The sequence below is a fragment of the Euprymna scolopes genome, chromosome 26, assembly GCF_053919585.1.
Source record: "Euprymna scolopes isolate OS-2025 chromosome 26, ASM5391958v1, whole genome shotgun sequence".
Lineage (NCBI taxonomy): Eukaryota > Metazoa > Mollusca > Cephalopoda > Sepiida > Sepiolidae > Euprymna > Euprymna scolopes.
This window is the reverse complement of record NC_136507.1, coordinates 97,394,031-97,419,742: the sequence shown is the minus strand read 5'-3', so window position 1 is coordinate 97,419,742 and position 25,712 is coordinate 97,394,031. Positions and strand designations below refer to the sequence as shown.

General features: G+C 32.8%; 1 protein-coding gene across 11 annotated transcripts in view; it reads right to left on the bottom strand.

Annotated features, from left to right (window-relative positions):
- Positions 1-25,712, bottom strand: part of LOC145248297 (kalirin-like) — an 858,283-nt gene that overhangs the window by 748,431 nt on the left and 84,140 nt on the right. For 7 of the 11 annotated variants that reach the window (XM_080110176.1, XM_080110182.1, XM_080110179.1 and 4 more), the window contains exon 2: positions 6,310-6,360. The exons of the other annotated variants lie outside the window; for them this stretch is intronic. In XM_080110176.1, the coding sequence (XP_079966302.1) occupies positions 6,310-6,360 (51 nt within the window). The remainder of the gene's footprint in view (positions 1-6,309; positions 6,361-25,712) is intronic. 11 annotated transcript variants of the gene reach the window in all.

The window sequence follows — 25,712 nt, the reverse complement described above, 5'->3', positions numbered from 1 at the left end:
TTGTTCTACCGCTGTTGACATACAAAAAGGTGTCTCTAATATTGTTTTCCTTGATAATTGTCAGATTACATCTGGAATTTGTTGACCCTGAATGGAATGCCACAAAATTTGTATAGAAGCTCAGCTTTCTTTGGAAACTATGTAAGACTTCTTTCAGTACCTATGCAGTATAAGGGTTGCGCTATAGTTGGAATAGTCCGGGCAGTTTATGGAAAATGCTAGAAATGTGCTGGACGAAAGTTTGGTGATTTTCTTTCTCTCAAATGGTGGTTGATTTTTTCGATGAAAAATATATTATTTCTATCAGTACAAAGCTAATTCAATGAAAAATTAATTGAAAAACGAAAATAATATTCTTGAAAAATTAAAATACATCTCAAAATCATTTTAAGGTAAGTTTCATGCAAAAAAAAAAAAAAAAATTTTTTGAATAACAAAACTAAATTTTATTTTACTGATTTTCTTAGAGAATATTTTTGTCCAAATCAAGGTAAATATTTTGATTTTTTTATATAATAAAATCAATGATAGCAAATGTTTCCTTTGATTTTTTTGTATCAGGGTTAAGACGTTTAGCAGCATCCACCAGTTTCTGTAAACTGCCCAAACGATAACACAATCCTTATACTGCATAAGTATCTTTTTTTCTTCATATGGATAATTAGTGGTAAGCACTCTGAAGTCTAAAGTTCTAAATATGTTGCATTAGAATATCTATATCAAGTTGTTGATTTTATGTAAAAGACAAATATTCAATAATAAATAGTCAACAACTACAAATTTCTTATATTATTCCTGAATTGGAATTCATTTTTGAGATGAGCATTATATATCTTAGTTTTATTTTTATTTCGGACTATTATTCTCATCTTTATTAGTTGTTGTTTTCATCTTTATTGGTTGTCGTGAAAAACAACAACCAACAAAGATGAAAACAGCAACTAATAAAGATGAGAATAATAGTCAGAAATAAAAATAAAACTAAGATACAAATTTCTTCACTACATATGACAAGTCTCCTCAATAGACTTCAGAAATTTTCCCTGCTGTCTTTCACTTTATAGAGACAATGGATACCCCCTGTAACCGTGTTTGTGCAGAGATTCTATAAAGAAAGGGTTGTGCAATCCCTAGCAGTTCCTCCACTGAAACAACGCTAGGATAAGAAAAGATTGTTTTCCTTATCTCAAGATAAGTTGCTCTACCAAGGCTTGAGAATCAAGCTTACTATTTTTCATCCATAGCTAAAAGGATAAATGGCAATTAATAACAGGTCTGGCAAACATGCGACTAGGGTCCACAAGTGGGGTAGACATGTAGACTAAAATTATTACTAAATAATTACAGAGAAACATTTTAGTAAGAAATTTCTTGTTAATGTCTGGTAATTAACAAGTATACATATTAAAAAGCAGCTTATAATAATAGATTTATTTCCATCAAAAGTAAAATGTATGAAAATATTTTTTAAAAAAATAAATAAATTCACAAGAAAATTCACTTTGACTATGTTCAAAATAGACTTTGTAGCCCTATTCTATTCCCTGCAACCTCTTTTCCACAGAAGAGACGTACGTTGCTAGCCTGTGTCTGCTTTATCATTATTTTCATGGCAACTGCTCATCTGAGCTCCAATTTATGACCCCCCCCCCCCGTTCCGGTGCCAAATTTTCACAGAAGACACTCATCTATGTGAAACGACTAGCAATAATTCCCCCACCCTTTATCTGTGCCTAAACCTAAATGTGGATTCCATAAACAAAGCTTCTTTCCTAGAACTGCCCACCTATGAAACTGTTCTACTGGCCTGCTTTCTAGCTGACTACAATATGATCGTCTTCAAGTCCAATGTAAACAAGTTCTAGTTGAGCCGTCAATTTAATAATCAAATTATACCAAATTTCCACTACTAACGATTACTACAAAAAAAAAAAAAAAAATTTTTTATTCAACATGAATTATACACATTTTTGATACTTAAAAAGTCAGGAGTCAATTTGTTTATATTGACTATACATATAATCATACTGGATTACAGAAAATATGACAATGCAATCAGAAAGCACATCCAACATTTTTTATAAAATCAAATACTTGATGAAAAAAAAATGTTTGTAGAAACAATTTTGATAATTTTTTTTTTTTTTTTTTTTTACAAAGTTTGTAATGTTTGTTACGTAGTGTTTTACAATAAAAAAAAAAATTAAAGAAAAAAATGAAGAAAAAAAATGAAAAAAAATGAAGAAAAATGCTTATTTCTTCCTGACATGATAATATTATGCACACTTTGTACTTAATTCTTAAATAGCAAAATTCCAATGGTATAATTTTTTAAAAATACATTAAAAAAAATTAAACTCGATTGTAGCCGTATCCAGTTATATCAGAATTGACTGAGTTACACCAAATCACTCGCCTCCAGTATTTATAAAAAAAAAAAAAAAAAAAAGATGTGCATGCTTAACAGTATAATGCTTACACATTATGGATTGCCCCGATTCATATCTTTCCCAAGAGAATAGTTATGTCAAAGTGGAAAACAATACACAGATGTAAGATACAAAATCAATTTATTCTTAAAGTACAACACTAAAAGTGCGTGTATCGGGTAGCAACAACTGGTAAGTTGACACATAAAACATGAAGTATCCACCTTCCAACTCTCAGCGTCAACTGATTCCAACGAGCTTTACTCTCGTTAAATACACATGAGCCATGTCACAACAGGTATGAATGGACGTAGTATTTATTCTCTCCCAGTGAGAAATATAAAACAAGGGTCGGAAAGTCAGATTGAAAAGTCAGCATTTCCAAGAGAACACTGATCTGCAAAGAGTACTTGGGCAACCCATTGGTATTCCCCAATAGGGGTCCATCAGGCGATTAGCAATAAACTAACCTCTTCTCAAAGAAAGGCAGCAAAGCCTGATGGGGTGGACCTCCTAGAACTGCACAGGACCAACATTACACCACAATCAACAAGGAACAGGTTATGACAGATGGTCTAAACTGTTGATTTTGAGGTCAAAATGGTATTGTGGCAGCGATTCAGTAGCCATAACTGAACCTAAATATGGACGCAGAATCTAGTCTATAACCGTAATTACTAGATTACGCCACTTCCACACATTTTCTTAAACTTTGCAGCTTATCAACCAAAATTAGATATCTGATTAGAAAAGAATTTTACGGCTAAAGAATCAAACCCTAACTTGATTGTACTATTGAATATTTCTTCAAGAACATTGAATGGCTTAATCTAGACCAACAGTGTAACCATCTGGGAACTCATTCCTGATAATTGGGAAATGAAAAAAAAAAAATCAAGCCGAGCATGCGGAGTCCCCCTCTATGAGTGAAAAATTTACTTTCATCATTACTAATGTTTGTGCAATTTTTTTTTTTTTTAATTCCAGGAGTGGTTATTGGGAAAAGTGCAAACAAATGAAGGGACGAATGATTGTGAAGCAATTTTACCCCTATAATGGCCCCTAGGGAGCAACCAGAGTTACCAGATAAAATCTATTCTGGCAAAAATTGACTTCCATCATGACTAATGTTTGTGCAAAATTTCAAAAAAATCCAAGGCATGGTTATTGAGAAAAGTGTGAACAAATGAAGAGACAAACGTACGAATGGGGACCAAAAATCCAAAATTGTGATTTATTCCTACGCTTACCAATTTACCAACTAAGGTGATTAGTTAGAAAAACTTATCTTTTTTAGGTTGATCATGACGAGAAAAAACCACGGGTTAGAGTTATTTGGACTATTATACTCATCTCCCAAAATTAATACTCAAATTGTTCACTAGGACCCATGGTATAATAGATAAAGTACTTTAATAAAATGCAGTTATAAGTTACACTCTTATGAAGGTTGAAAGTTCAATCTTTAGCAAAAAGGACGCTCAAAATACAATTACGAATTCACAGGACTTCTACCCAGTTATGTCTGACGAAACCAGAGCATGCTACCTCCATGGATTAAATAAAGGGTTCTGTTCGAAATTCTGTGCAGATTTTAGTTCAACAGAAAGATTCCAGAGTTCAACAAGCGTTGTGTGAATAATACTCAAGATGTGAACAATACTCTAAATCAATCCTTATCTCAAAAATTCAGAAACAGAAAACTATTGCTTGACTTTGTTTTTATTGAACTGACTATTTCAATATGACTACCTCTCCCACGTGATCTAACTCAACCAAACAAAGACTCTGGTATCGGTTAGTTAACACAATGACTATAAGTGTTAGCTTTATTTCTAGATTTTACAATAAATTTCATGGAAACAAGGACATTTAAAAGGAGAAAGTAATTGCAACGTTGAATAATATTAAAAATGAAGGAGACAACATCCACAATACGATTACAAACAACACACATAAGATCAACAGTTCAAATAAACGATGTCTAATAAAAATTATTTTATGATAAAGAGTTTTGAAAAATAAATAAAGTTCTAGAAATTAATATTGACCATATTGGGATTTATTCAAGTAATAATTCTGTACAAAAACATTAAATCCAACACACTGCTGCCAAATGTGCTACTCCAAATCTCAGAGTTCTGCTGTCAAAAGCTCTATTGTCAAAACTTAACTCTAGAACACAATGCACAGCTGACAACACTTGCTGCTCTGTTTTTTTTATTTTTTTTTGTGTATCAAAAAAAAAAAAAAAAAAAATTGCAGTTAAATCAAAATTCCACATTGTACATTAGGTCCACCTCCACAATTTTTTTTAGAAGTGTGACTTTTATAGGTTTTCCACTATGCTGACTAAGAAAATCTCATTCAAATTTTGCAGAGACAAGTACATATAGGTTGGTGGTGTCTATTCCGAAAGCAGTTCTTAACACAACAAAACTCAGAGAAGTGAAGTGAAAAAAGCCGTAATTGTTTTGTTTTAAACGTTTAAAAAAGATGACATAAAATTGGAACTTAGTTGAAAATAAGAAGACTTGAATAACAAACGGAAACAGCTAGAACTACTACCACTGATTTCAATCACTCTAAACAGTCCGAATACAGTGAGAATCACTAACCTCGAAAACTTCTGTTTATACTTTCCATTATTATTCTAATGGACTATTTTTTGTACTTTTATTAATTCATGCTGATTTACACATTCCCTTAATTGCTTTTTTTTTAAAAAAAAGACAATACCTACATGTTATCGACCCAAACCATCACTACCCGCCAGTGAAAACCAGATTATTTTATTTCGGCCACGGCCACGGCCACCAGTGCCTAAATTTGTTCAGGGATGGTAGTGGCCACCAACAACAACCAGTTTACTTTTTTGCAAGGAGGAGGCTTCCACTGGGAAACGCCGGTTAACAGGTCCTGCTAAAAACTTTTTACGCAAATATTACACAAGTATAAATCATGTAGAATATCTGCATGAATATAATTCCATGTACTAGTTAACTAAAGATGGTCATCCTATAAGAAAACAAAAAAAAAAAACTAATAGAGAATTAATTAAAATGAATGTTTAAAAGAATATGCAAATTAGCTATAACCTTTGCAGATGGATGCAATTCCACAACCTATATACGTATAACAAAGTTTTTTTCTTTTTAAATAAATAGAAAAAAGGGTTTTTAATATGAATATTGATACACAAAAAAAAAAAAAAAAAAAATTTATAGGAGATTTACAATGAGTTATCCCCCTTGCTATTTTTTATTTTTAGGTAATTTAAAAATGTTTCATATTAGCAGTCGTCCGAGCCAAAGTAAGTATTTTTAAAAATAAATTTTAACTATGTTATTGTCATTGACAATAACACTGTCCAACAATAACAAATGAAAATTGGCTAGTCAGAAGCAAAGTTCTTTTGTTAACTTAAATGCTATTTAGATCCGACTTTGGAAATCCAACAAAGTTACTTTATATATCAAATCTTCATAATCCTCAAATTTTTAACATTAAAATCAATTTTGACAAATTGGTTTCGGTTCTTAGGGATCATAAAAAGAACCGATTTTTAACTAGTGGTTTCGGTTTCGAGCCCTAATGGATACATTGTGGACTTTCTTATTCTAAGCATTGAAAATATAAGCAACAAATAAAGAAAAATAAATACCAAAATACAATACGAAATGTGCTTAATAATAAATAAACTACAATGAAAGAAATACTGACAAAAGACACTGTTAAAATAACGACGATGGGCATGCTAAAAGAAAAAAAACAACAACAACGACGGATTACTGTATGCAAAGGGCCACAAATAGTGATTAACACTTGTACTAAAGCCAGCTAACAATGAACATTTATTTGCATGAAGCACACAACTTACCTTCATATAGAAGTGCTGCCAACCCAAAAAGTTCCTTAGCAGGATGTTGGGCTACAAAAAATGGGGAAGTAATGTTTTTTTTATAATATTTTATTTTAGGGAAAATAAAAGAGAAAACTTGAGATTGGCTAAGATAACCATCACAATAGAACTTGTTTCCAGACTTGAAAATATAAACGCATATTATGCCGAGAAGTTAGCTTTATTATAAAATAGCAAATTTCTACTAAATTCTTGTGCTCTGATCTTGACCAACCACAATAAAGATAGAATCTGTATAGCTAAAATCTATATACATCGTGATATGCTTATGAATGCCTCAAGGAAGATCTTCAGTAATACACTGTCCTCATTGCTGAATTTTGAATTTTGTATCATATCGGCTCAAACGGCAACCCCACTGCGCCAATATTGTGAAAAAAAAATTGTTTTTTGATAACCTTCGGCTTTTCTTTTTAAAGACATGTCAGCAGGCATCAGCCAGTGAGTCTAAGTAAGCGTGTAGGATGCAAAAAAAAAACTCAAAGCTACTTTTAAGTTCATCTTTCGTCCTAATTCCTACTAAATTCTTTTCCAATGTTATTTTTTAGACAAATCCATTTGGATGCAGCTAGCACTTTATTTGTTATTTCCTTTAGAGCACTAGCCCTTGCTGCCCCCACTAATATATATAATATACTAAAAATTTGATAATCTTGCTCGCTTGCACATCGAATGTTTTACAGTGACAGGAAGGACAGATGAGACAAGCAGGGGAATATAGTAGTAGTATCACTAGTGTCAAAGGATAACCTTATATAACAGTTATTCTTGGATAACAAGCATAGTAAAGGCAACATTTATTAAGTTTTAAATCCATACGATATTAAAACTGATAAACTTGCTTGTTTGCATGTTGAATGTTTTAGATGGAAGAAAAGGGAATGAGATTGGAAATGATGGATGCAGGGGAATGTAGTAGTAGTAGTAGTAGTAGTAGTAGTAGTAGTAGTAGTAGTCTAAGAAAAGGAGAGTAAAAGGATGGTATAAATGACTTAAAAAAAGAAGGAAAGAAAGAAAGAGTAAGATAAAAAAAAGTACCATGTAATAACTATGACCCAACAAGTTATGGAACATCTAGTATCACTTAAACAAAAAAAAGTTTTTAAAAAATCCAATATGACATCCCCCTGGCAAATATTTTGAAAAAAGACTTAAGGCAAGGTGTTCGACCACATCCTACCCCCAAAATCTATCTTTCCAAGCTACACAATTTCCAAACTCTATTAACTACACAAGCTCTCTACCTTCTATCATCTTGGGCATGACACAAAACTGCATAGGGTGGGGAGGTCCCCAATTAGAGAGTTGTGGAAAGTGTGGGTCAACCCTTAATTACCATCATTTCTACGCCCACTTGGTGTAGGTTAATCAATAACCTTTGTTAGTTAATTATGAATTAAATAAAATAAAAAATACCTTGCTTGTTTGAAATAAAATTCATATGGGAAGTCATATCAACAGTTGACAAAAAGAAGTACAAATCAATTAACACTTAACATGTTTTTAACCTTACACACAGAGATGCAGACAGGCACGTCTGTTTATTTACATGATGACACACGAACAGAAAAGGTGCATTTAATATACTCGTTTTTATAAACAGTCAAAGGGGAAGATAACTCCAAATTACTTAAAACCTTAATACGTTAGCATTAACACATATAAGGGAAGCAACTCGAAGTTACCTAAACCCTTACATTACTAAAAAAAAATAAGCAGAAATCTGGAGCCGTCAAAAGGGAGACAACTCCTACAACTTTCACGGCATTAAAAACATAATTGCGCTTAAAATCTATCACACATTGATAATTCTAACACTGACTTGTGGTAGTACTTGTCATAATCACATCTACGGGTTACATAGAATGTATTATTTGTAGGTCAAAAGCAAAAGAAAGTTACTAACACCTGAGGGCATTCTGTATCTCTACAAAGCCACTATTCACACATGCATGGAGTATTGATGTTACATTTGAGCTAGTGCATCTATTACTAATGCATCTGCCAATAGTTTCTCGCTCTTAGATAGGGTTCAAAAAGAGTCGCCAACCTAATAGGTCCCACACTAGGTGTATCGGAATTTTTGTAGGAATTTTTGACACCCCCTAAAACTGCGAATAAAATATAAAAAAAACTTGTAATTTCTCTTTTAAAAGTAGGTTGTTTATTTTCTTTATGGATTATACTTCCAAAATAAACTATTAAAGTTGTATAAAAAGTAATAGAAGTATTATTTTTTTATTTTTTTAAAAACAGTAATGAAATTAATTGAATTTTACGAGTTCAGTATTTTTCAATTTTTAAACTTTAAAAATCTATCAAAAATTTTTTATTGATTCTATTTTTACGATATTTTCAGGGTCAATGTGAAATTTTATGCAATAAATCGAATATAATATTTTAGACAAACGTATTTTTTTAATTCACGCCCCCCCCCATTTTGAAATGTCTATTAAAAAATAATTGATTTACTCACCAAAGTTTTATATATTACAAATTGAAGATAAAAGATCAATAAATAATATATTCAAATTTAAAACAAAAAAAGTGTTTGTTTGTTTTTTTAGAAATTTACCTGTAAAATCCGAAGTTTAAAGCCTTTTTTTTTTTTTTTTTTTTTTTTTTAAATGAAACCTTGGTCCTTACTCCTTTAATTGAAAAAAAAATTAGAGTTTGAATTACAATTTTCAAGTAGTTATAAGCTTGGAAAGACAGGGGGTCGAATTATTCAATATTTTTCACAAAGTTTCTGACACACCTAGTCCCACACTGCCAGCCAAACTGACCCATTCATTGTCAGAATGTTGACCATCTTACAATTTATTCCTTTAATTCAGTTGACATTTACAATTCTTAACAGTATCTGTTTCATAGCACAAAGCCAATCAATTATTATATCAATCAGTGAATCTACTTTGCCCTTAACTCATCAGAAGAAATATCAACAATTAATCGATAAAAAGGAAAATGAAGTGCGTTTTGACATGATTAAAAATCCGAAATTTTGAATGGCGTTATGTAAACATAAGGTATTTACAGCTTCTCTTCCAATTTTCGGATTTTTAAATCATGTCAAAACGTACTTTATTTCCTTTTGATGGATTTATTGTTGCTATTTCTTCTGATGAGTTAAAGGCAAAATTGAAGATTCACTGATTGATATAATTACGTGATTGCTTTTGTGCTACGACACAGATACTATCAAGGTCAACTGAATTAAAGGAATAAATTGTAAGATGGTCAACATCATGAACGCTTTGGAATATACACCTTTGTCATTCATTTTATATATATATACACACACACACTCCTATAATTTTTTTTTTTTTGTGTGTATTGATATTCATATTAAAAAACTTTTTTCTATTTATTTAAGAAAATACAACTTCGTTATATATGGGTTGTGGAATTGCATTCATCTGCAAAATATCTAGCTAATTTGCATATTCTTTTAAACATTAATTTTAATTAATTTCCTATTAGATTTTTCGGTTTACTTATGGTACTAGCGGGGGTGCCCGGCGTTGCCAAAGTGTTTTGGAGGTGTAAAAGAAAAAAAAAAGTTTTGGTAGGAAAGTAGGCTCGAACCCAAAGCCTTCATGCGAAGGTAGAAAAGAAGGGGAGGGGGGAAGAGACTGGTATCTTACCCGCTCGACCATGAAGGGAGAGGAATGAAAAGCGTTTTAATTTAACGATTAAAAAGTAAAATGGCTGGTGCGATAACTTAAGGAGGTCAAACATCATGCCATATGGGGAAACTTAACTGCAAGCCAGTGTCTGCATTTCCCCCCAAGATGTTGGGGAAAACCTCCCCATAAATAGGGGAGTGTCAAAATGAATCGCAATTGTCTAATATGACGGGTTTTGGCTGCATTGACCAAAGCTTGTTTCCTGGACGTCCTGAGCACGAGTGCCAGGGAGGCTCATTTTGCTACGGGTTCAGTTTCGCTTATATATGGAAAAAGCCAAATAAACATGCGAAGACTAAGAAATACTGCAAAAATAGCTTGTAAAGGTCACCCAAATTAAAGATACACACAAGCTTATGTCGTAAATTATAATCTACGGAGCATATAAAAAGTTTTAAGAATGAGTGACCCTAGTGAGCGTGCCTCCCAAAAAAAAACCTTTTGCCGGACATACACAAAAAATGCACACAGTAACACACATTTTGCCTTTATGTATATTATATATATATATATATATATATATATATATATATATATATATATATATATTATACATACATACATACATATACACACTAGCAAAAGTACCAGTCGTTGACTGAGGTCAAAAACAGCCTACAGAAAATGGACTCTGATTTATGAAAGTATGATAGGTTATGAAAAGGAAGGGTTGTAAAGAGATAGTTTCGAATTTGGGGGTATCAAAACCAAAGCAAAATATGATGAAAGTAAAAATAAAATAGATAAACCCCATAATTTATTATACCATACCTGTTCACACTGAAACACTTATCACAATATTCCGTGGATCTATATTAAAAACCTTGTTAAACTTTGTGACATATTTCCATTCTATGGAGGTCAGGTGCGAACGAATACTCCATAATCTTATTATATCATCCCTATTGAAGTTAAAACATACTTAAAAGTATTCTTATGTACATCTATATCAAAAACACTTGTAAACGTTTTTTTTTTAAATTTTTAAATTTTTTTATTTCCTTACTTTGTCGACCAGGCGCGAACGCAGGCCCCACAATTTTAATGAACCACTGTTCTGCCAGATCAAACATACCCATACCTGTGTCTCGATACATCTTCTTTCATTACATGTAATCAGTTTTTTTAACCATATAGAAGCCTATTCGTGACCAGACACACACAGACATTCAGCTTTATATTATTTATTTATTTATATATATATATATATATATATATATATATATATATATATATATAATCATCTTTAGTTAACCGTTACATGTAATTATATTCATGCAGATATTCTACATGATTTATACTTGCATAATAGTTGCGTAAAAAGGTTATAGTAAACATAAACCTCTTTATATATATATTTATGTATGCATATATATATATTTGTTTCAAGTTTTGCCTATTAAATTCCTGTCAGTTTTTGGTCTACAGACATGAAAATTGATATATAGGGTATTCGAATCCATGCAAAACTTTATATTTAGGTTTTAGCTGGGGAAAATCGGTATAAAAGTGAAAATTAAAGAAATGGAACTTGGTAGGTTATGGTCGAACGACGGCATTATGGATATAGTGTAATAGCTATTGGTTCAGGTTTTAATTGTTGGCCTTGTAGCAAACATGTCTTTATAGGTCAGGCATTAATGTCCAAGGAAAAAAGTAAATTGTAAGCTAAATGTTTTGGTTTCGATTCTCAGTGGTGGCGCATGAGTTTTTTTGTTTGTTTGTTTTTTTAAATCATTACTATATATTGGGTCCAATATAATATAATAAGAAATATGAAATCTGCATTAATCAAAATATATTTAAGTGTATTTTACGACCGCGCAATGCCGGGCGGCCTGCTAGTATATAACAGATGATAAATTAAGTATAGACCACAACACTATCAGTATTCTGTTATAATTAATAACTATGACACAGTTAATTTTCAAGCGGCAGAATTTAATATAAAACAAAATTTGAAAAGGATAAATTTTTCAAAAATATTATTTCAAAGAACCTCAGTCAACTAAAAATTGATCAAACAAGTACTTTTTTTCTTGATTATAAACAATTGAAGATATTTAGGACATTTGTAGGCCATAATTATTTGATTAAACAAAGAATCAAAAAGTGCCAAAAATAGAAGAGTTTGAGGTTTCGTATTCTGAGTCGACAACCCTTACGAATATAAATGCTGTCGATATTCAGGAATTTAAAATATATATACTTAATATTATTATTATAAAAAAAGGTACTTGTGCATAATTTGAACCAGACGTAACTCAACGTCCGATCGGCATTGCTCAGAACACGACGTTAACCGCCGAGCTTCGCCGATTATGAAAGTATAATAAACGCTGCTAAAACAAAGTAAATAAAGGAAACAAGTAAACATAATTTTAACAAGAAATAAAGAAAACAAAAAATAAACCAAGAAACAACGACTTACTGTAATATGTTCTTAGTTTTATTTTATTTTTTTATTTTTTTGTAATATAAGATTTTTACTATAATTTGTTTTTTTGTCCAATGAAAAAGTCCAAAACAAAACAGATAAGCAAAGTTTTTTTTTTTTTTTTCAAGTTTTTGTGTAACAATTGCAAGAAACTTCTTTTTTTTTTTTTTTTTCAAGAAAAAGATTTATTCATTTATTTATTTTTTTTTTTTTTTCAGCGATTGATTTTTTTTCTTTACAATACGAGACCGCTTGTTGCGGCGTCATTTTTTTTTTTTTTTTTTTTTTTTTTTCCAAACTGGAGATATTCATTAAAAAAAAAAAAAAAAAAAAAAAAAAAAAATTTATTTATTTTATTTTATTTTTTTTTTTTTTTAATTTTCAGAAAAAAAGGGCTGCTACAGGTGTGTGCTACTTAATGAATTTAATGATTTTTATTTCCTTCCAATTTTTGTTTCGAAAAGTTCGTCTGCTAGTTTACAGTGATTGGCATCTTACGTCACATTACAATCAAACCCGAGCGCATGACGTCAGGTTCCGAGCAAAGCCGATCGCTGAGTTACTTCTGGTTCAAATTACAAAATTATAAAAATAAAAAATTGAAAAGATAGATCAATTCAATAATGGGTCATAAAGTGTAATTATTTATCAAACTAATTAAATGAAATTATTAATTACAAATTATATTAATTATGTGTAATTACTAATTATATTAATTAAGTGTAATTATCGAACATCCGGATATAATATTTTAAATTAATCTGCATGAAAATGGAGAACTTCCTTCTTGTTGAAAATGAAGTATTCTTTGTCAAAAAAACCCAAAAAAAAAAACCTTTATATATATATATAGTACTAGCCATACCTCTGTTATATACTGTTGAGGATATTTATTTATATATTTTATTTTAACACTTACGGGATCTTTTAATGAAAATTTCTCACAAAATATAAAATGGAAAAATAAATTACATTCCAAAATGGAATTCATCAACGTTGGAACCTTTTACAATCACATGTCACAGATAGTCAGTTTCGTTTTTGCCGTGAAATTTATTGAGTGGGTTTCTACAACCAATTTTGCTTTATTTATTATTTTTTTTTTAAGTCATTGTCAAAACTTCAAAGATGTAAAGAGACACTGTGGTCATTTTTTTTTGTTCACACGTAGCGCTCAACACCACTCGTTTTTTTTTTGTTTATTTTTTTTTAACCAAATAAACATTTTACATTAAATAAAAACATTAAAAACTTGGTGCTAGTGCAGAGAGTGATCCGCGCTATTTTTTTAAATCGTATTTCCAAGTTTGATTAAAGTTTTATGTTTTTTTTTTATTCAATTGTAAGGTTGAAGTATAGAATAGGTACAAAACACCCTCCCCCTCCCCATGTTAAGAATGGCTTTTTAAATAATAACATTATTTATGTCTGGATCAGTCTCTGCACTAGTACCAAAAACTTAATCAGTTAGATAAAAAGTAACTTATTTTGCCTTTAATAACATTTCTTTATACAATATAATGTTTTTATTTTATTTATTTATTTTATTTATTTATTTATTTATTTTTGAGAACTTCTTCGTACCCCTGTGGATATAATACAAACCCAATGATTTATACGAACCAGACAAAAATATCTGGACAAAATGTCAACGTTTTCTCTAGAATAATTTCGCCAGTCTTTGAATAATTGGACCCTTTATGAAATTTCTCATAAGTTTAGTCATGTGTTAGATTCTTTTTCAAGGTGTTTTTTTTTTATTTTTTATAGCATTCATAAAATGTCTGCAGCAGTGATTCTAAATATAACATTTGTTTTGTCAAGAAAATTATTATTTTTTTATTAGCCAAATATTCTTGGAGATTGTACTTGATTCATTGTATATAGCACATGGCTTTTGTGTAAAAAAAAAAAAAAAAAAAAAAAAAGACATCTTGAATGAATCCTGGCCACTTTCCAACGCTTTTTATTTCCAGTCGTAAAAATGTTACAATGTAAAAACTAAATTATTGAGATAGAAATATAATTTACATAAAAAAAAGAAGTTACTTTTAAATAAATATTTTAAAAAAATACTTTTAGGGTTTCTAAACACTTTGTAGAAAGAGACGAAGTTACTCCTTATTTATCGTTACTCCCAGGTCAACTCTGATCCAGCGTAATAGAAACTATCATATACAGATTATTTATTTACTAAATATTTCCTTTCAAAATAAATTGATCAACAAGCCAATCTTAAATAAAACCGATGCAGTTTTAACATGAAACGACACAATGGTAGTTGACATGCAGGAAAACACAACCACGAACCATATTATGGCAGGATGTGAAGCATACGCAAATTTTTATGAATAATATCCCAAAAATTTAAAAGTTGGCTAAACTATCAAAACTGTTAGTGAAATTATCACATTATCTATATTCTAGGGTTGAGCACCGTTATTGAACGATACTACTTTAGTATAATGCAAAGCTCTTTGTAAGTAACCAATCGAGCATAGTGGGAGTGGCAGTCAATGTTTGTATAACAACATTGTAGATATCATACAGTTATTAGTTCTATCACAGACTTAGGTGCTAGTCTAGCTACACTGAAGAGCTGTGATACAGCAAAACTGTATGAATGAATGACTATATTAGATCAAAAATAAAATGTGTTATTTGGATTATTCAAACCACTATTCCCATTTTAGATGCTATTCTCATAACTTTGGGTTGATGTAATCTACCTTTTTTAGATGCATCTGGTCAAACTTGGGAATCTACACGAAATTTCCAGTTCAACCCTTTATTTAATACACAAGAGTAGATCATTCTCATTTAATCAACCATGACTGGTTAGAAGTCTTACATAAAAACTGAAATAAAAACCAAATCATCAACTGAGGTACAGTGTCCTTTTGATCTAAACAAGTGAAGCATGCATGGTCCCCCTCCCGTGAGTTCACAGTGAACGAGCCATAAAAAAAAAAAAAAAAAAAATGACTAATTTAAGCACCCCCCCCCCATTTAGCCCAAAAGTCCCTAGGGGACGTCAAATCCTGGTGAAAATGAACAAACGATGCAGCTTTAGGCCTTAACATATGTAAATTTGGGTTTTGCACCATGCAAAAAAAGAAATGACCAAGTCCATCATTTAGTCCCAAAAGTCCCCAAGGCCTTAACATATTTAAATTTGAGTTCAGCACCATGCAAAACTGCTAAATACACAGAAAATTTTGGACAAATATGGTAAAATAATCCCAAAAATGGAGTGTTTTTATTAGCTCTAAAAGAGCCCCTGGAACACACCCAAGAGTTATTGTGAGACAAACAAAATTATATAGAAATCAGTTAGTTACAACTTTTCAGAAAGTTTTATAAAAATCCAAGGCATCAATTTTTTTTTTTATAAATAAGCACAAAAGTGTCAATTTTAGCCATTTTAACCCAAAAGGCACCCCTAGGGATCAACTGGAGTTTTCTCTGGAAAATCCACTCTATTACTTTTTTACCCATATCATGTTTGATGTTTGTGCAAAATTTTTTTAAAAATTCCAAAACGTAGTTATTGAGAAAAGTGCGGACCGACGAACGGACATAGGTGAATTTACAAGCCCATTTTCCTTTTGTTGGGGGAGGTGGGGGGCAAAATTAATATAAACAAAATCTATGTGAAATGTTCAGAGTTTGATCCACAACAGTTACAAATTAGATCTTATGAAATAGTAATTTGTTTACGTATCTCAACAAGGTCATTTTTGTATAGAGAATCAACCTAACCCCCACCGAAAAGGGGACCCTGATCAGACTGCAAAAATAGCTGGCCAGATTAGGATGTCTCAGTTAATAGGTAATAAACATTCAGCGATAAATCCTTCACCATCTGTGAAAGGAGAAAATAATGCTTAATAGAAGGGCTAGTCAAGACAGCAGATACAATTTGATCCAATCCCCCTTAATTTTTTTTTAACTGTTCTTCACCTCAAACAAGGCATAAGGTTACTTGGGCGTAAGGGACTACTATTTGGGACCAAATCTACAGGGAAAATATGTAGAAAGCTGAGCAGCGAGATGTCTGTTCATATACACTTGAACTTCTGCATGTCAGTACAGTCAGTGAAGCAGGGAACAAGGAAGGAATTCCAAAGTTTATCAGTTTGATGAAAGAAACTATTAGGATATAAGGCTTTCCAGTATCTAGGGATCTCCAGTGTAGAGGTTAAGATTTTTTCCGTTTGTCAGGTTAATCTGGGTATTTATGTTGAGGGGGTACAAGTGCTACTAGTTCGTCAGAGCATATGCTGTTAAAATACTTGTAAAACAGGCACAGGGATGCAACATTTCGTCAATGGGGCAGGAGTTGAAGTTTGGTTGATAAAGTAAAACCTATTAGGTTGGAGACTCTTTTTTGGACCTTTTCGTCTAACAGCAAGAGACGAATGGCAGATACACTAACCCAGATGTCGTAACAATAATCGATGCAGGAGCGAATAGTAGCTTTCTAAAGATACAGGATACTCACAGGTGCAGGTAATTTTCTAGCAAGGTAGAGAGAGCCCACTTTTTTCACAACAACTTTGGCAATGTCCTTAATGTATTTGTTCCAATTCATGTTGGCTGTGAATGTTAAGCCTACGAGTTCGGATGACAAGCTTTCAGATAGAGTATAATTAATCATGGCAATCAGTGGTTAAGAAGATTTCTTGTAAATTTAAAAAAAAAACAAAAAAACTTAATCTTGGCAACAGTGAATGTTACCATCCATTTACGTCCCCCCAATCAATTACAGACTGAAAGTCTTTCTCTAAGGTTTCGGCTGTTGAATTAGATAGGAGTTCATTCATTTTGCTCCTCATGTTTGTTAGAGTATCTAACCTATCTCTGAGATAGGTTTATCAAGGAGGCAGTTTATGAATATCAGGAATAATAAAGGTTCAAGGATAGAATCCTGTGACACCCGCATTTATATCATGTTTTGATGTACAACCATCGAGGACAACCTGAATTTTCCTCTTGTCTAAGAAGGATTTGGTTATGTTAATTAGTCGTCCGGTAATACCATAGGATTTAATTTTCACAAAACCTTCTTGCCAGACCTTGCCAAAACCTTTAAGGCTATTATGTTAGTCTCCCCTGCCTTATCCCATGTGTGGCGTCATATTAGCATTGTTACTTTGTGTAAAATCTTAGCAATTTTTCATCTTTCTATTTCAACATGCATACGTGTGATTTTTAGATGAATAAAGTCTTATGAACTGGTTTTCATTCGTCTTCTGTGTTATGAATCATTACAATTGATTCATCGAGAATCTAATCCAAAATGGACCAATTTCTGAAGCCACAGCATTTAACTAGTAACCCTTAAACACTTTACTATACAGACCATTGTACACATTGGCTGTGTACATTCAACAGCTTTCTGGGGTCAATCAACTGTCCATCAACTAGCAAACTAGACTTTCTTACAATTACATCTCCCATCCAGTGCGCGAATTAATAGCAAATTGTGACTCATATGAATCAGCCATCATTAAACTCGAGTCTCTTTTCGTAAAGTCCTCATTGTTCATTCTAGACATCTTTTGGCAACCTCTAGTCAGGAGTCTGGTGAAATGATTGACGATTTTTTGCAGAAGCTAGATTTGCTTACTGCAGATTGTCGTTTTGGGGCAGTAACAGCCGAAAAACGTGATCAAGCAGTCCGTGATGCCCTCATAACAGGCATGCACTCTCATACAATTCGACAACAACTCTTAGAAAGGACACCCAATTTGAAAGATGCTTTCGACTTAGATTAGAAACAGCTAAGAAACAAGCCAAATCTCATCAACCTCACACCATGTGGCGCCACCGCCACACCACCAGTAACTTGTGTGTGAGGTTTCTCGTACTTCCAAAAATGTTTTGACTGCAACAAAGGAGAGGGGGGGGGATGATGTTTCTTGTGGTAATCTACAACATCCACAAATTAAATACCCTGCCCGTGATGTGGTCTGTGGAAACTGTGGCAAAAGGAGACACTTCCAACTAGTCCGCTGATCAAATCACTCCCCTAAAAAGGTGACTTCTGTTTGTGAATCATCGCTCGCATCTGTTGTAAGTGCTGCATCACTGAATCATCTGTCAAAAGCTATAATTAAACTTTCAGTGAATGGAATAATCCTGAATGCTCTGGTGGATACTGGTATCTCAGCGAACATCATTCAGAAATACAACTGGTCCACAAACTTCTCACAGGAAGATATTAATGGCGTCCACAGTCTTATCAAGCAGTACATGTGACATTAGCATATAAAGGATTTATCTACCTGTGTTTCAAACTTTCAGTCCTTTTTTCTCTTTGCTCAGAGGTCTTGCTCGAGCACGACTTTCTCAAACTACACTCAAAGGTAAAAATACCCTTTGGGGGTCACAAAGATCCCTTTTCTGTATGCGCCATAATGATGTTCCATCTTGTTTCTCCACCACTACTCGAACATTTATCGCCTGGTTTCAAGCCTATTGCTACAAAATCCGGAAGACACTCACTGATCTATCCGCAGTTTATACAATCCGAAATTCATGACCTTCTAAAAGATGGTGTTATCAAACCCTCTCGCCTTCCCTGGAGAGCACAGGTTCTAGTAACCACTAACAATAGACACAAGAAGTGTTTCGTCATTGACTATAGTCAGACCATCAACCAGTTCACGTACCTTGATGCTCATCCTTTACCAAGAATTGATGAACTAGTCCAAAGAAAGTCACTTGCTACTCCATTTTTACTAACCTGGACTTGCAGAATGCATATCATTAAATACCAATACAAGAAGAGAAGAAATTCACAGCTTTCGAAGCCTGTGGAAATCTATATCAATTCTGCTGTATTCCATTTGGCGTAACAAATGGTGTATCATGTTTCCAACGATCGATAAACAATCTAATAAACCGTGAGATAGTTGCCGACACTTTCGTGTATGTTGATGACATCACTATATGTGGCCGTTATATAATGGAACATGATGAAAACCTTAATCATTTCTTAGATGTTGCCAGGAAGTACGGCATAAATTTCAATGAGAACAAGAGCATTTTGCAAACTGAGTCACCCTCTTAGGGTACAAAGTGTCATTTGGAGTTGTAAAACCAGATCCTTAATGTTTCTGTGCTTTGAGATATCTACCTCCACCACAAGATGCTAAATCATAACAGCAGGTTGTCGGAATGTTTTCATACTATGCTCAATGGATTCCTCATTTCTCAGATAAAATTCGATGGCTAACACAGAACCAAGTCTTCCCTCTACCTGAATCCTGCTTTCCAGATTTTACCAACCTCAAAGAAGAATAGTACACTTCACTTATGACAATTACTCCCAACGTACCCCTTACCGTAGAAACCGATGCTTTGAAGGTTGCCCTGGCTGCCACTCTCAATCAGAACAGCCATCTGGTTGCTTTCTTTTCCCATCTTTTTCAGTCAGTGGCTGAAAAAGAAGTACATGCCATCATCGAAGTAGTGCGTAAATGGCGTCACTATCTTATTGGTTCCACCTTGAAACTTATTACAGACCAATGCTCTGTAGCTTTCATGTATGACCTGAAACACTCAAGCAAAGTAAAGAATGAGAAGGTACAATGCTGGAGAATCAAACTATCAGCCCTTACATTTGATGTAATATACCGCCCAGGGAAAGATAATGCAGCCGAAGACACACTTTCTCAAGTGGTTTGCTCTTCGACTAATTCAACCAGTCTACAAGACTTACACTTTTTATTGTGTCATCCAGGCATCACACGGATGTCTCATTTTGTACATGACGAACTATTGAGAACTGTTCTGTCCATCCAGAATTAAAACCGGGATTTTTTCATCCCACTAATTTTAAGCTTGTCAAAGTGACACAACCATCTGCCATCTAATCGTCGAAACAAATATCTATTAACAATTATCGACGAATATTCACGCTTCCCCTTTGTCTTGTTAAGATATTTCCTCAGTCATAAATTGTTTCCATCAACTATTTTTGCTGTTTGGTATGCCTTCCTTTATTCACTCTGACAGCGGTCCCTCATTCCTTTCAACAGAACTAACAGATTTTTTTGTATAGCAACTGCCTATAACCCACAGGTAGAACAATAAAATGCCATGGAAAATGATAATCACTGGCATTGAAGTCTCGAAGACTGCCTAATTTTTCATTGGAAATTAGTTTTTCGAAATGGTTTGCATTCCATTCGTTCGTTATTGTGTAACACCACTAACGCTACACTTCACAACCAAATATTCCAGTATAATCGGAAATCAACATCTGGTATCCCTCTTCCCAGTTGGTTTTTGAATCCAGGTCTGGTCCTGATGAAACGTAACATACGGTTATCTAAGTATGAACGCTTTGTCAACGAAGTTGAATTGCTAGAATGCAACCCTCAATACACCCATGTTAGACTTCCAATTGGAAGGGAGGAAACAGTGTCGCTGTGTCAATTTGCACCTAATAGTAATGACTGTTATCTCACTGGAGACTTCATCTCTACAACCAGACGCCTCATTTGAATCATGTGTATCTGAAGAACCTTGTGAAACCTCACAGGCTGATACAATGCTCGATAAGAACCTATTGGAACTCATTTAACTTTATCCCGGCCGAGATCACAGTGTAGTATTTGTTCTTCAGATCCTGCGCTTCAATTTTATGTTCTGTCAGTGGAGGGGAAGTCCTTCACGACTGAGACAATTTTTTTAGTTCCTTATCTTCACAAGTTAAAAAACGACCCTGGTGTCTAACTGTCCCGTGGGAAGACATTGTAAATCGGAACTCATCCTTAGACAACAACGTGTCCATCCCTCTCATCTAAGAAACAGAGATGCTTGAACTTGAACCTTTGTATATCATTTCATAACCCTAACTATGAACTCTTTCCACTCAGGATGAATATCATATATTAGCATTGTTAATTTGTGTAAAATCTTAGCAATTTTTCATTTTTCCATTTCAACATGCATACCTCTGATTCTAGATGAATAAGACCTTATCAATTGGTTTTCATTCGTTTTCCATGTTCCGAATCATTATGCGAGGTAGGTATGTTCAGAGATTAGTTAGGATATCTGCAATAGAACGAGCTTGCCTAAATCGATACTGTCAGTTGAAAAGAAGTTTTATATCTATGAGATGTTTTTTATTGGTTAGTTGGGGAAGTTCAGAACAGAGGTCGCTTCAGTGGATCGGTTAGGGATCTTTATCCTCAGCCCCCAAAATCAACAGAAATTAGAGCATGTTTTTGACTCCTGATGAGGGGGGGGTATGAGACCAATGATTTTGACAATCGTTTTTATAACCACAAGTCATAGTGAGCAACCAATGAAAAGCTTTCAAAGTTACTATAAAAACTGTCGAATTTTGGATTCAATCACTTCGCTGCTATCTTTGTTACTGGCAATTACACTCAGGATCGTACTACACTCTGTTCAACATAATGTCTCAACACTTAACACTGTAATGATCTGGTCTCTTAATTTTGTGGTGGGATGTTAGTTCTGTGCAGTTCTAGGAGGTTCACCCTCCCAGGCTTTTTCCTTCTTTCTTTGAGAAAGGGCTAGTTTATTGCTAATCTCCTGAGGCACCCTTACCAGTAGATGCTGATGAGCCTAACCAGGCACTTTTTGCGGGTCAGAGTACCCCTCCTCAGAAACACTGACTTCTCAATCCCATTGTGATCTTGATGTCACAGTTCTTGCAGTGGGAGAGAACTAAATAACCATTATTTTTTTCACCTGTCATCACTTTTGACCAATTTAGTTTCAACGTTGTGTTTTACAAAAAGCCTCAACGTTTATCATATATTGCTAAAGCGTTTTATGTTAGTATGAGCTTGCATTCTCAATCAATTTCCACAGCAAAGTTGTAATATTTCTAGCTTTGTTAGAATTAACAGCATGATTATTTTTTAATAGAATATTTTTGCATCACTTTTATGACTCCTTAAAAAGATTAAAATCAAGATATAATGTGACTAAACTTTATGTCTAGACTCCCTATTTCATTTTGATCTAAATGCATTACAGAATTTTGATTCTAAACCATGTCTAATTTAAGACTTAAGCTCAAAGGGGTCTTAAAATTCAGTGAATTTTGCTTAATTAGTGTCTAATGATTATCAATCTAATTTAATGCAAATCTGAAATATTTTAATTTTTTATGAGAGATTTGTATGTACATATGTACCCTAAAAACTCTTTAAAATATTTCAAAGGAACGGAGATTTGGGGAACATTTATTAATGAATATATAGTAAAATGTAAAAAAAAAGTATGTGAATTTTTATGACAGTCTTTTACACTATTTACTATCAATGCACAAAATTAAACTAAATATAGCTCGCATTACCCATCCTTACATCTAGATGCTGGGTTTTGAAATTTATAATTACCAGTTAATTTATGAGGGAATCCAACATTTAAAAATGTAAAAAAATATACACAAACCTGACAAACGATAAAGTGCTTTTTTTTTTTATCGCGGTCGGATTGTAATTCAGCAGAATCACGTTAGATCACCGAAGTTAAGCAACGTTGAATCCGGTTAGTACTAAAATGGGTGACCATTTGGAAATACCATGTGCTGTATGTGCTCTCCGCTTATCTGGGCATTGTTTCCATTCAACCTAAATTTTTCTTTGCCGCTAGAATCAAGCAGTCACAATTTAGAAATGCTGCTGTGATTATGCAACCTCTGCTTCACAATTACATGTGCAGCAACCCTTACAGTGAGTATTTATTGTCGCTTAAGAATGAGCAGAGGCAATGGTTGTAAAAAAAAATATATATATTATATATATGAAAGTAAAATAACACTGAAAGTTACATCCATATTAAAAAAAAAAAAAAAAAAAAAAAAATCAAATCCAATCAATTATTGATTTATTCTGAAATATATTGATTAAAAATAATACAAATAGGATTAATTTTATCACTGTACAAACATCCTAATACTTAATGAACTATAAACTGCAATTAATTTTATGGAAACTATAAAAGTCTAAACAAGTTCAAAATTGCTCAAATTGTTTAACCGATTTGGAATAGCTAAGCTTATGCCAAAGCTAAGAGATCAACTTGGTATATTTAATCCTACATAAATAAACATAAGCTATATGGAGACATATTGCCGGGTGGGGGGCTTAGAGAAAAATAATAGTCATGATTACACACTTATAAAATTACTTCAACATTAAAACAGTCAAAGAAGATTAATCTGCATTTTGATGTTAGTACACCTCCACAGGTAATAAAACAAAAAATCAGACAGTAAAAATGTACTTCCTTACAATTTTTTTTTTAAATTATTTTATTCAAGCAGGGGATGGTACATCCTATTGGATGCCTGCTATCTCATATTCCAACCGTCCCTTTAAGTGCAATTGTTTGAATCTCTCTTGCACTTAATTCACCGGGTATATTTGCCAGGTAGTTTTTGTAAATTCTTTTTCACGAGTCCAGTTTGTCCTATAATTATCTGAATTATGGAGATAATCCTAAGATTCCAGTTTCTTTTCATGTCGAACACAAGACTTTTCCCTTTCAGCTCTGTTTAACCTAGCACTATTGAGATTGCTTCTTTCTCCTTGTCCTAGGTCAGGTTTAATAACTCTGTTTTCAAATCATGTAGCTGTGGTGATTGGATAGTCATACTGGATGGTGTACGACTTATTTCCAACTGTTCTTTCTTGTATACTAGCCCGAGTGTTTGGAGGTAAGCAGGCTCGAACCCGTAACGCACCAGAGGAAAAAACAAAAAACAAAACGTCTTACATTGGTGCCTACCGTGGTTGTGACATCGCAGGCGGTCGAAATAATGCCTTTTATGCGACCTCGAGAGTTGATTGACTTGCAAAAAACGTCAGTGAAAAAAACCGACCCTCCCTATAGAGAAGTACCAAGTTGAGGGTGAAGGAATTAAGGTTTTTGGCCAATTTTTCGATATTTGTCGTCCGGCGGGTCGAGCTTTAAAATGATACCAATCTCGTGAAAATGCGTTGTCTCTGTTGAAAGTTTTAGGCAGACAGACATACATACATACTTACGTACATTTAAACAGACAGGTGGTATTTATATCATAGATGTTTTGAGTGGAGTGGTAGGGTAAAGACTTTTAGTGTGTTGTTTACTTTTATTTTCACTGACTAGCAAAAATCACTCCCTCCCTACTGTACTATTATATATTCGAAGAAAATAAGTGTCAGTTAGCTCCATGAATATAGTATGAAACTTTCAACCCTCATCCCACCCTCACATTTCATATACTCCATAGTACGCAAGCTAGATCTACATCATAGTATATGCCCTCCCATCCACTAGACATGTATAGAAAACACACCGCCTCCACATACATTACACAGTATATTAAATGTTCACATACACAAATTATAGTCTGTGTTATCGGATCAGGCTGTCTGAAGATATCAAATATACCAAAGTAGAATTTGTGTTAACCGAAATACACGTTTTTTATGTTATAAAAATGATGAGTTTTGACTTATTGTTATTAAAAAGGAAAAAAAATTAGCAGTTATGATGTTAAAAAAAATGTGATGAAAAAACTAGTAAAAAAACATAAATGAAAGTTTTTTTTATTTTAGTTTTAAATAAAGAATCGTAGTTTAATTGGATTGTTTGTTTATTTTAAAATAAAAATCCACTGGACCACAATGTTAATTGCGATATCACAGAAATTATTTCATTTGAACGAATTCCAAAAATAATGCTTGAAAGTTTTTAGTTTTAATATCCGCCGAAAAAGAAAACAAAAACAAAGTTTGCCTCAGGGGAAATAACTCAAACCGGTTTATTAAAAAAAAAAATCCATGTCGGTAAAAATAAATTAAATATGTTATCAATATAAATCAAATTTAAATAACAAACCTAAATAGAACACTTAAAACAATTCTCTCACTATAAACAATAACTAACATACCACTATTTAATAAAATCGATTTTCGTTAATGTAATATGCAAATAACGTCACCTCCTAACCATATATTTTGCAAGAATCATAATATATATATATAGGAATGAATGAAACAGTAAAGTGATGAACCTTTTGTATATATATTAATCAAATTGTGAAGAAACAAACCAATAAACAAACAGACATACAGGAATACATATTTTTATATTTATATATATATATATATATATATATATATACTAGCGGGAGTGCCCGGCGTTGCCCGTGTGTTTGTAGATGTAAAAGAAAAAAAAGAGTTTTAGTA